Raw genomic sequence first — 13,028 nt, 5'->3', positions numbered from 1 at the left:
ATAAGAGGGGCGAAGAGAGGGTATGAGAATAGAATGGCAGCTAACATAAAAGGTATTCCAAAAGTCTTCTATAGGCATATAAATAGTAAGAGGAGGGGTGGAGACGATTAGGGATCAAAAAGAGACCTATGCATGGAAGCAGAGCGGTATGGCTGAGCTACTAAATGAGTACTTTGAATCTGTCTGCAGCAAGGATGAAGCTGCTGCCATAGACATAGTAAAGGAGGAAGTAGAGGAGATACTGGATGGGATAAAAATTGATAAAGACGAGGTACTAGAAAGGCTGGCTGTACTTAAAAGTAGATAGGTCACTAGGACCGGATGGGATGCACCCTAGGATGCTGAGGGAAATGAAGGAAGAAATCGCGGAAGTACTGGCCATGATCTTCCAATCCTCCTTAGATACAGGGGTGGTGCCAGAGGACTGGAGAATTGCAAATTTAACACCCTTGTTCAAAAAGGGTGTAAAGATAAACCCAGCAACTATAGGGCAGTCAGTTTAACCTCAGTAGTGGGAAAGCTTTTGGAAACAATAATCAGGGACAAAAGTCATTTGGACAAGTGTGGGTTAATTGAGGAAAGCCAGCACAGATTTGTTAAAGACAAATCGTGTTTAACCAACTTGATTGAGTTTTTTGATGAGGTAACAGAGAGGATTAATGAGGGCAATGCGGTTGACGTGTACATGGATTTCCAAAAGGCGTTCAACAAAGTGCCACATAATAGGCTTGCTAGCAAAGTTGAAGCCCATGGAATAAAATGGACAGTGGCAGCATGGATACGAAATTGGCAAAGTGACAGGAAACAGTAGTGGTGAATGGTTGTTTTTCGCACTGGAGGAATGTGTACAGCGGTGTTCCCCAGGGGTCGGTACTAGGACCACTGCTTTTCTTGGATAGTAATAGACTTCCAGAGGACATAAACAGGCTGGTGGAACGGGCGGACATGTGGCAGGTGAAATTTAACACAGAAAAGTGTGAAGTGATACATTTTGGTAGAAAGAATGAGGAGAGGAAATATAAACTAACGGGTACAATCTTAAAGGGGGTGCATCAACAGAGAGATAGGGGTATATGAATGCAAATCATTGAAGGTGGCAGGGCCGTTTGAGAAAGCAGTTAAAGAAGCTTACGGGATCCTGGGCTTCATGAATGGAGGGATAGAGTACAAAAGCATGGAAATTATGATGAACCTTTATAAAACACTGGTTCGGCCTCAACTGGAGTATTGTGTCCAATTCTGGGCACCACACTTTAGGAAGGATATGAAGGTCTTCGAGAGAGTGCTGAAAAGATTTATGAGAATAATTCCAGGGATGAGGGACTTCAGTTATGTGGATAGACTGGAGAAGCTGAAGTTGTTCTCCTTAGAGCAGAGAAGATTAAGAGGGGGATTTGATAGAGGTGTTCAAAATCATGAGAGGTCTGGACAGAGTAGATAGAGAGAAACTGTTTCCATTGGCTGAAGGGTCGAGAACCAGAGGACACAGATTTGAGATGATTGGCAAAAAAATCAAATGCAACATAAGAAAAAATGTTTTTACACAGCAAGTGGTTAAGATCTGGTTTCACTGCCTGAAAGGGTGGTGGAGGCAGACTCGATCACTGCTTTCAAAAGGGGGTTGGATAAGTACCTGAAAGAAAAATAATATCAAGGGTGTGGGAGTGGGACTGCTTTTGCAGAGAGCCGGCACGGTCTCGATGGGCAGATTGGCCTCCTTCTGTGCTGTAACCATTCCATGATTCGATGACCCAACCAGTGTCCTTGTGAATTTACTGTATTTTCTATGTTCTATGGTCAGTTACCCCAATTCCAACTGCACCCACCCCTTTTACACATGTATGCACACACTGCAATCCAATAGGATTACAAAGGCAACTTCTTTTTTTTTAAATTAAAAGCAAATCAGAGATATTTTCCGCAGGACATTTCACTTTCAAGCATTGTATAATTTTTGTGATCAATTAAAAAAAAACAGAATAATATGATAGCCTTCTTACATCTGTTACATTACTTAGGCAGTCTATGATAATTGCAAGGAGCGTCAAGAATATAAATATAAATAGTACAACTTGTATGGAAAAAAAATCTTGTTAACACATTATTTTCAGGAACAAAGAACAAATTACTGTAATGTGGATGTACCCTAGAGACAGCAGTAACATACTTTATTGATCTGGCAACTGAGGATGAATAGCACTTGAAAGATGAAGTGTTATTGCAAATCACGTCATTAAGAAGATCATTAAACCATGAATAGTTCAATAAGATATGTACAGCATGCCTAACAGAAAGTGAACTTATTGTCATTCACTATTTTTCTTTGTTATGTTTTAGACTCTGACACAGACCATATAAAAGTGTTGTTATCATTCGTCATCGCGCTTACTAGAAACTGATGAGTGTTGTTTGTGAACTGTTACAGGGAGTGAGAGCAGGTATATAGCAATTGTGGTCATGTTAATGATGAACGTGAGACTTAATGAAATTCCTTTCTCCATCTATAAGTCATTACCAGGAGTGACTGTTGTGAAGGGTATTAGAAATAGAATGTAACCCCAAGACAGAGTGTCACATGGAATTAGTCATAATGTAGTCTGAAACTTCGAACTGCTGCTTTCTGGTGTTATTTACTTAAGACTATTGCCCTCTGGAGGTGATTTGAGAAATAGAATTTTGTCATGGCATCTCAACTTCTAGTTTAATGTTGATCTATTTATGTAAAAAGCAGTGTTTGTATTATATTTGACTTTTAACTTTATTTTAAAGTTCATGAATAACTTTTCTTGGTTTCGTAGAGTTGAAAATCGAATAATTTTTTGCACTAAAAGGAGGAAAGTTTTAGACGGTTGAGGAGTGATTTAATTGAGGTATTTAAAATGATAATAAATATTCGATAGGGTAGATACAGAGAATCTTTTTCCTCTGGTGGGAGAATCCAGAACAAGGGGGCACAATCTTAAAATTAGAGCAAGGCTAGAAAATTAGGAAGCACTTCTCCACACAAGGGTAGTGGAAATCTGGAATTCTGTCCTTCAAAAGGCTGTGGATCCTGGGGGTCAATTAAAATTTTCAAGATTGAGATTGACATTTTTATTAAGTAAGGGTATTAAAGGGTATGAATCAAAGGCAAGAAAATGAAGCTGAGGTGCAGATCAGCTGCGATCAAATTGAATGGCGGAACAGGCTGAATGGTCTACTTCTGTTCCTATGCTGCTATCTTGTCATAAACAGCTTTTTCTATTATATAATGTTCAAATTCTATGCGTGTATTATACATACATATGTCTATAGTTTTTGTAATATCAATTGGAGATGGACACTAACGTTGTCTAGTTTTCCCCATTTTAATATCCAGCATTGTGCTGGTGTCCTGGGCCATATTCCACATCCTGTTGAACCTAGCCAATCCACTTTGAATCCTGTATACCGTTTGTTCATAAACCATTAGACCATATACGGCAGATCATGTTGCAAATGCTTATCTAATAATTCACAAACTACCAGTCTATCAATTTAGTTTCAGTTCAAAAGGCTATTAGATAAAGTTTGGCATTACACTTTTTCCCATTTAAGTGTTCAGTGAGATTACGACAGTAGGGAATGGATTTAGTTTTCCTTCGCTGGCTATGTGCTACCCTAGTTTTTCATTGTTTTCCTCTTCTATTGTGGTCTCATCAGGGCTTGATACTGTGCTAGTTCAAGAATTGTTGAGGAAAAACAAGATAAATTGTCATCCGAAAAGAGAAGATTTAAAGTTGTTGAGGCTCTTAAATTTCCGTAGAATATGAAGTTCTCACTACACTTTGTGAATAAATATAAAATATACTTTAATCCTCATGGTGTACCCTCGTGGTGCACAAATTTGAATATGAAAAGCTCATATGAAATGCCTTCAGTTTCTGGCTACTGTGATTTTCAACATAATCGATCTGATAGAAATGGAAACTTCGATAATTTATATACAAGGAAATACTTCGCTGTTTGACAAGATGCAGTCCGTCTTTAACCACGAGATCAATTCCTTCAGATATCTGCAGGTACCTCACGCCAGGCAAACAAAAACGGCCCAATCTTGTGCTAGAAGCGTTTCTGATTTCACAAAAGCAATATCCACTTTGTAATTATAGAATAGCCTTCACAGTTTGTATGAAAGACACACTAATTAAATCCAAATCTCAAGTTTGGTAAGGTTGCTAATGAGTAATAGAGCACTGAGGTAGCCCACTGCTCTTGAGCTTTAATACACTAATATACACAACTACAAATTTACATTACTAACCATTTATAATATACAGGTACAGCAGCGGGAATCCGGAAGCCTCGGGACTGAGGCCGCTCCAGATTCTGTGAATTTCCGGACTTTGGAAAGTCTTTATGATGTCCCGAGTCTGGAAATGCCTGGGGGGGTACGGGGGGAGGTAAGGGGCGGGCGAGCCGAGGTAAGGGGTTGGGGGTGGGGGGGGCTCGTGGGAAGGAGCTGCAGGCCAAGGTAAGGAGTGGGTGGGCCGAGGTAAGGGTGGGGGGAGCGGGAAATCCGGTGGGCCAAGGTAAGGAACGGGTGAGCCGAGGTGGGGATGGGGGGGGGGGCAGTGGGCAGTCCGGCGGGCCAAGTTAAGGAGCGGGTGGGCCGAGGTGGGAGAGGTTGGGGGGTGGGGGGCAGGGAGTCCGGCGGGCCGAGGCAAGGAGCGGGTGGGGGGTGGGAGCAGGGAGTCCAGCGGGTCAAGGTAAGCAGTGGGGGGTGTGGCGGGGCCTGGGGAGTCGGCGGGGGAGAGGTTGGCGGTGGCCCGAGGCGGGCGAGTCCAACGGGAGGGGGTGGGTGGCGGGTCCTGATTCCGGCCGACCTCGCCTCAGATCGTCCCATTGACTGACTGGATTCTGGAACAGTACGGATTCCGGAACTCCAGATTCTCGACGCTGTACCTGTATTAAAATCATAGATTTGTTGACAACTTTTGCTGTTATAAACTCTGATGCTCCTATAGGCAGTCTCTCGGAATTGAGGAAGACTTGCTTCCACTCTAAAAATGAGTCCTTAGGCGGCTGTACAGTCCAATGCACATGCAGTATAATGTGGATAAATGTGAGGTTATCCACTTTGGGGGCAAAAACACGAAAGCAGAATATTATCTGAATGGCGGCAGATTAGGAAAGGAGGAGGTGCAACGAGACCTGGGTGTCATGGTTCATCAGTCATTGAAAGTTGGCATGCAGGTACAGCAGGCGGTGAAGAAGGCAAATGGTATGTTGTCCTTCCTAGCTAGGGGATTTGAGTATAGGAGCAGGGAGGTCTTACTGCAGTTGTACAGGGCCTTGGTGAAGCCTCACCTGGAATATTGTGTTCAGTTTTGGTCTCCTAATCTGAGGAAGGACGTTTTGCTATTGAGGGATTGCAGCAAAGGTTCACCAGACTGATTCCCGGGATGGCGGGACTGACATATGAGGAGAGACTGGATCAACTGGGCCTTTATACACTGGAGTTTAGAAGGATGAGAGGGGATCTCATAGAAACATAAGATTCTGACGGGACTGGACAGGTTAGATGCGGGAAGAATGTTCCCGATGATGGGAAGTCCAGAACTAGAGGAGACAGTCTTGGGATAAAGGGTAAGCCATTTAGGACTGAGATGAGGAGAAACCTCTTCACTCAGAGTTGTTAACCTGTGAAATTCCCTACCGCAGAGTGTTGTTGATGCCAGTTCATTGGATATATTCAAGAGGGAGTTAGATATGGCCCTTACGGCTAAAGGGATCAAGGGGTATGGAGAGAAAGCAGGAAAGGGGTACTGAGGGAATGATCAGCCATGATCTTATTGAATGATGGTGCAGGCTCGAGGGATCGAATGGCCTACTCCTGCACCTATTTTCTATGTTTCTAATACGAGAACCACAGTCCCTGTCACAGATGGGACAGATAGTCATTGTGGGAAAGGGTGGGTGGGACAGGTTTGCCGCACACTCTTTCCGCTGCCTGCACTTGATTTCTGCATGTTCTCGACGATGAGACTCGAGGTGCTCAGCGCCCTCTCGGATGCACTTCCTCCACTTAGGACGGTCTTTGGCCAGGGATTCTCGGGTGTCGGCGGGGATGTTGCACTTTATCAGATAGGCTTTGAGGGCGTCCTTGTAATGTTTCCTCTGCCACCTTTGGTTCGCTTTCTGTAAAGGAGTTCCAAGTAGAGCGCTTGCTTTGGGATCCTCGTGTCTGGCATGTGGACTATGTGGCCTGCCCAGCGGAGCTGATCAAGTGTGGTCAGTGCTTCAATGCTGGGGATGTTGGCCTGGTCGAGGACGCTAACGTTGGTGCCTAGGTCCTCCCAGGGGATTTGTAGGATCTTGCGGAGACATCGTTGGTGGTATTTCGTTGGTAGATATGGCCCTTACGGCTAAAGGGATCAAGGGGTATGGAGAGAAAGCAGGAAAGGGGTACTGAGGTGAATGATGAGCCATGACCTTATTGAATGGTGGTGCAGGCTCGAAGGGCCGAATGGCCTACTCCTGCACCTAATTTCTATGTTTCTCCAGTGACTTGAGGTGTCTTACTATACATGGTCCATGTCTCTGAGCCATACAGGAGGGCAGGTATTACTGCAGCCCATGAGCTTGGTGGTGGATTTGAGGGCCTGGTCTTCAAACGTGTTTTTCCTCAGGCGGCCAAAGGCTGCGCTGGTGCACTGGAGGCAGTGTTGAATCTTGGCATCAATGTCTGCTCTTGTTGATAAGAGGCTCCCGAGATATGGGAAATGGTCCACGTTGTCCAGGGGCTCGCCGTGGACCTTGATGACTGGGGGTGAGTGCTGTGCGGCGAGGACAGGCTGGTGGAGGACCTTTGTCTTGCAGATGTTTAGCGTAAGGCCCATACTTTCATACGCCTCAGTAAATACATTGATTATGACTTGGAGTTTAGCCTCTGCATGTGCACAGACGCAGGCGTCGTCCGCGTACTGTAGCTCGACGACAGACGTTGGGGTGGTCTTGGACTTGGCCTGGAGACGACGAAGGTTGAATAGGTTCCCACTCCAGCAGGGAGCTTGTTGACTGTGAGGTGGAGCATGGCAGCAAGGAAGATTGAGAGGAGGGTTGGGGCAATGACACAGCACTGTTTGACCCCGGTCCGGATGTGGATTTGGTCTGTAATGGATCCGTTGGTAAGGATCACGGTCTGCATGTCTTCGTGGAGCAGGCGGAGGATGGTGACGAATTTTTGGGGGCATTCGAAATGGAGGAGGACGCTCCATAGGCCTTCGCGGTTGACAGTGTCAACAGCCTTTGTAAGATCAAAGAAGGCCATGTATAAGGGCTGGTGCCATTCCCTGCATTTTTACAGATGTCGCGCTGTAAAAATCATGTCCATTGTGCCCCGTAGGGGATGAAATCCATACCGTGACTCCGGGAGGAGTTCCTCAGCCACAATGAGAAGATGGTTGAGGAGGACTCTAGCGATGACTTTCCCAGTGGCTGATAGTAGGGAGATTCCTTTGTTGTTGCCGCAGTCGGACTTGTCCCCTTTTTTAAAGATGGCCACGATCACTGCATATCTCAGATCTCCCAGCATGCTCTCCTCCCTCCAGATGAGAGCGATGAGGTTATGTATTAGCGCCAGCAGTGCCTCTCCGCCATACTTAAGTGCCTCAGCGGGGATTCCATCCGCTTCTGTAGCCTTGTTGTTCTTAAGCTGTCTTATGGCTTTTTATACCTCGTGCGGTGCTGGGGTTTTACGTGGGTAGCACGCTGCGGGATGGGGTCGAGAACACTCGAGTCAAAGGCAGAGTCTCAATTGAGGAGATCTTTGAAATGCTCCTTCCAGTGGGCCCTGACTGCCTCGGTGTCCTTGATGAGTGTTTCCCCATTCTTGGCCAGCAGTGAGGTGGGGCCTTGGGTGTTTGGACCATAGGTGGTCTTGACTGCAGTGAGAAATCCTCACACATCATGGCTGTCGACCAGCTGCTAATCTCCTGTGCTTTCTCCACCCACCATCTATTCTTTAGGTCCCGTGATTTTTGTTGGACCTCGGCCTTAAGCCATCTGCAATGCTGCCTTGCTGCTCCAGATTAGGGTTGTTGTTTAAGGCTCAGAAATGCCCTTCGCTTGCGATCTATTAACTCTTGGATCTCCTGGTCATTCTCATCAAACCAGTCCTGGTTGAGTGACCGAGCTTCCCTTCGCAGGCATTGGTTATGGAGGACTCGAGGGCAGACCAAGCACTGTGGCATTCTGCGTCTCGGGGTCATCAAGGAACGGCAGGTTAGCTGTGAGGCGCTGACTGTATAGGGCTCTCTTAGCTACATCTTTAAGTACCCCGGCATTGACTTTTTTGCGGCACTGCTTCTGCTGCCCCCCTCCTCTTTGAGGCTATATTGATGTCAATGATGGAACGGATTAGGCGATGGTCCATCCAGCAGTCATCAGCTCCTGTCATGGCGCGGGTGATGCGCACATCCTTGCGATCTCTGGCTCGGACAATGATATATTCGAGCAGGTGCCAGTATTTGGAGTGAGGGTGTTGCCGCGATGCCTTGTATTTGTCCCTCTGGCGGAACAAGGTGATGACAAGTTCATGTTCTAGACATTTTGTCAGGAGTAGGGTACCGCTGGAGTTGACTTTCCCTAACCCCTTTCTGCCAATCACGCCTCCCCAGAGGGCTGTGTCCTTGCCGACCCGGGCGTTGAAGTCACCGAGGAGGATCAGTTTGTCATCCGCAGAGACGCGGGACAGGGTTGCTTCGAGGTTGGAGTAAAAACCCTCTTTGGTCTCATCTGTTGTATCGAGTGTTGGGGCGTATGCACTGATGACTGTGGCGCATTGATTCCATAGGGTAAGTCGGAGAGTCATGAGACATTTGCTAATCCCACACGGGCAGTCTTTGAGGCAGTCGACCAGCTCATTTTTGATCGTGAAACTGACTCCGTGGAGGCGGCATTCTTCCTCTGGTTTCCCTTTCTAGAAGAAAGTGTAACCTCCACCTTGAGCTGGCCTTCTCCTGCCCGCCTGGTCTCGCTTAGGGCTGCGATGTCGATATCAAAGTGTCTAAGTTCCTGGGCAACTATGGCGGTGCGGTGTTCCGGCCTGTCGCTTTTGGAGTTGTCCATGAGGGTCCTGACGTTCCGGGTCCCGAACTTCATGTTAAAGAAGTGGAAGATGCCTGTGCGTGAGTTCTTTTAACGTGGGTTGGTCGTTGCACACTGGCTACCACACGGGCTTAGCTGAGGAAGGTCATGGTCCAGTGGCAAGGGGTCCAAGACGAGTGGAGACCAGACACTGCAATATGGACCTAGTTGCCTACGGCGAGATGTTGGCCACAAGCTCGGCGCTGAGTAGCGCCCTTGATGGTACGTGGTCCGAGGCTTGGTTGGGGGCAGGCATTGAGGGGGTCTGCGGTTCGCTGGAGTTCAATGTGGGAGGTCAGGGTGATCACAGCCATGGTACTCATCACATGCTGGAGAAGGAGAAGAGGCCAGGTCTCCAGTGGGGAAGGAGAGGTCCAGTCATCACTGAAGGAGGAGGAGAGGCCAGCCACTGTCGCCGAAGAGGAGTCCCGGTCACCGTTGAGGAGGAGGTTGCCTCCTAAATTGGCTTTAAGATGGTCACCGGAGTGCAGCTTAAACCAACCCAATCCAATCCCACAAGTTTGGGCCTACCTGAGGCTTCCCACCACACCACCCATCGGCGATGGTGACCAGACTACTAGCGACGACCGAGCCTCCTGCAACGCCGACCTGGACCTCTTCTTTCTCCCTTCGGCGACCTCCTCCTCAACGTCGACTCACTTACCTCACCTGATCCTCGACTCCCGACGATGCCCAGCGAGCCAGGTGAGCCTCCGACTAAGCGATCGGGCCTCCACCTTTCCAGCGGCGACTGGGCCCCCTTCAGCGACAGCAGATGGGCCTCTCCTCCACGATGGCATCTGGGCCTCCTTCACGACAGCTGGACCTCTTTCCCCACAGGCAACCTCCTCCTCAACGGTGCCCCCATTTATAATGGAAACGGTTTATGTAAATGTGTCATGTTGTAATTACACCCTCCCACCAGTAGTGGCATTATTGCACTTGTTTTGCATCTCCCAGTTTCTCGGGCTGTACTGCAGAAATTTACGATGCTCCAACCAAGTCTAGGTCTGTGCTGTAAGTTTTGCTATTTAACTATAAATAATAATGGACTGTAATTTGCAGCCCCTACGGGCACGAAGAGGTGCGCACGCACCCATAGGGGCCGTGCAAGTTTCGGGCTTAGGTATACGCTGCGCTTGCTCTAAAACCTGGAACTTGCGATCGGTCAAGAATTCTCTTGACCGATCATACGAATCCCTGGGAAAAGGGCATTCGGTTGCGGAGTGTTGGCTAGTTGCCCAACTTCTGCCCAGCGAATGCCCATGAAATTCTTACGTCTGGTAAAAGTATTAAGGCCTGCTTTTACCAGCGTAAGAGTTTTAAAAAACAGAAAAACAAAACGTTGTCAATCACTTATACATTAAAAATCCTGTGCAATAAGGTAAGTTTATTTTTAGCCCTGTTAAAACATGTACATTTATTTTTCAAAATATATAATGTTTGTTTTAAATATTTAATTAATGCCATTTTAATTAATTTTAAATATGTAATGTTTTTTTTAAATATATTTGATGTTTAGAGATATTTTTTATGTGATCCCCATTCATATTTATGGGAGTTCCATACATACGGAATCCCCTTAAGCATGAATGGCGATTCCCTTCTTTGGTTGGCCTGGCCCACGTGATCCCAGGCTAACCACATGCGTAGAGGCCTAGGAGCAGAAGTGTCTGAACCTCCGGGACCATCAAGTAAGCTCGTAGATTTTTTTCAGGTCGGAGGCATCCGCCTGCAGGAAGCCTCTGACCACAAATTCAGCCCCGATATAAAATCAAAATATTGGCAAAATTAGGATATTTTTTAAACTTTCACTGGTGGCCGCTGAAGAATCGTGACCGGGCAAAGCCTAACACTTGCCATGCTCATCACCAACCAATTTAGCAAAGGTAGGCCCTCCCCCTCCATTTACATATGTAAGGTGTCGAATGCCTGCTTTAGGCAGGCACCAGGAACATCTGAAAAATGGCCTGGCCTAATTTCAGGTCCAACATTTTCCAGACACCCCTGGGGCGCAGGTCATTGGTCCCCAAAATTGGTCTTCATAGCCCATAAAACAGGATGCACTTTCTATGGGGGATGTCATGCTTTATTATTCTCCTTCCCTGAGGTGAAGAAGTTAGAAATACAAGAGGATTGTTGGAAGATATCTTGTTCAACTCAAGGAAGATGACCCACTGATGTGGAGAAGCTTATTCTTTACTTTGTATAATTACACAAAGTTAAGTTGTGCTGATTGAACTAAGTTTACTCACTGTGAAATAAAGCAATTTAATGAATCGTATAGAGCCACTCCTCAGTCCGAGTCGGTATCTGCGGCAGACCTGAATATGAATAATGGAACTTCCATTCTGCAAATGTTATTGGAGAACAGAATTCAGATTTGATCTAACGTAATTTTTACATGCTGGTAAAATTAATGTGGGATATTTTTTGTGGCTCTATCATTATTTAGTTTGATTAAATTTTAGTAGAATTCTTGGAAGTGTAAGAGGGCTCATACAATTGAGACCATTTTTTTAAAGTAATTAGATAAAGCGTTTAGATAACTTGTAAAGGGATATTGCTGCATTTAAAATGTACTAAAACCTAACCATAGAGATGAAGTATGCCTCAGTGACTGGCTACTGTCTTTAATAACTGACTCACTGGAAACACTTGAGAACTGAAATCCCGAGGGAACTTTTAAAAGATGAGGTGGTAGTATAGATTTAAGTAATTACAATCTAGGCTGATTTGGGGGACAGAAAATGCAATTCTTTTGGCCTGCATTTTGTTTTTCCTGATATTATATAGGGCATTAGCAGTGTTGATGGCAGTGGTAGGACATAAAGTGTCTAGAGATTGTACTTCAGTCGTTGTCTAATTATTATCCTGAGACAGGCTGTTGCATTGGATTGAATTAAGTGGTTTGCAAAATGTGCTGCTTCAATGTGTTCTCTTTTATATTGCAGCTTCCTTGTGCTTCACGTTTAATAGAAGCAGTGCTGGAAAAGATGGCAGAGATAGAGAAACTAAGCGAAGAATATGCCTTGCTCTCTAAAGAAGCAAGGTGACAGCCTTGTGTCGTTTCTTAGACAAATGGCAATCTTCCGTGGCTGATAGATTACCAACAGAATCTAATCCCAGTGTGTTAATAAAACTTACATAGGTTTTGTAATGTTCTACACTATCTCACCATGTGATTATATAAAATAAACGGAAAAGAAATGGAAACATTTTCATTGGAGTACATAGTTTCTTCTACTAAAATGCAGAGACATATAATATAATATAACAATCAATTACCTGTATTTACATCCCTAAATCTCTGCTAAAATCATTAATCACATTTGGCATCGATGATAAGTATACAATACTTTAAGTAATTTTTTGATGAACCTTAAACTTCTAATGTTTCATACATTGCTGGTTTGAGTTTACCTGAAGAAATTAAATTGTTGATTTGTTGAATAAATGTAATATTTTAAAAATTCATTATTTGTAAATAGTGTGTTTATTTATAAATTAAATCAAATTAAGGTGTGGTTGACACATATTTTACCATAGATTTTAATTATAAATCTTTACATTGTCTTTATGTACATTTTACAAGGGACGTGCAAGATTTTATTGATATAAATTATTTTGTTACTCATTTTGCTGTAAGAATACACGAGTTTAATGTACTTTGCAGTATTTATTAAAGTTTTACATTAAATGTTTTCCATCTTTTCTCATTCTTTCATACATAAATTTTAATTTGTTAAGACTGAAAGGGGTCAGAATGTGTGTAAGTGTTAAAACATTTTTAAAATTCAGATACTAATTTGTAAAGTTGTGAAATTGTTATCTATATTGCATTCTTCCATTAATGAATGATCAGGAAGGGAAACTTCCTTGCCACAAGCAGTTACATGTGTATGCATTCCCCTGTGATG

The 13,028-nt window shown here is 44.8% G+C and overlaps 1 protein-coding gene across 5 annotated transcripts in view; it reads left to right on the top strand.

Moving 5' to 3' along the window:
- Nucleotides 1-12,449, top strand: part of cntln (centlein, centrosomal protein) — a 559,253-nt gene extending 546,804 nt beyond the window's left edge. For all 5 annotated transcript variants that reach the window (XM_070886555.1, XM_070886564.1, XM_070886537.1 and 2 more), the window contains one exon: nt 12,063-12,449. In XM_070886555.1, the coding sequence (XP_070742656.1) occupies nt 12,063-12,164 (102 nt within the window). In that variant the 3' untranslated portion in view covers nt 12,165-12,449. The remainder of the gene's footprint in view (nt 1-12,062) is intronic.
- Nucleotides 12,450-13,028: the final 579 nt, after the last annotated feature.

Source organism: Pristiophorus japonicus, chromosome 1 (assembly GCF_044704955.1).
Source record: "Pristiophorus japonicus isolate sPriJap1 chromosome 1, sPriJap1.hap1, whole genome shotgun sequence".
NCBI lineage: Eukaryota > Metazoa > Chordata > Chondrichthyes > Pristiophoridae > Pristiophorus > Pristiophorus japonicus.
The sequence above is the reverse complement of the archived record's forward strand: the minus strand, read 5'-3'. Positions and strand labels throughout refer to the sequence as shown.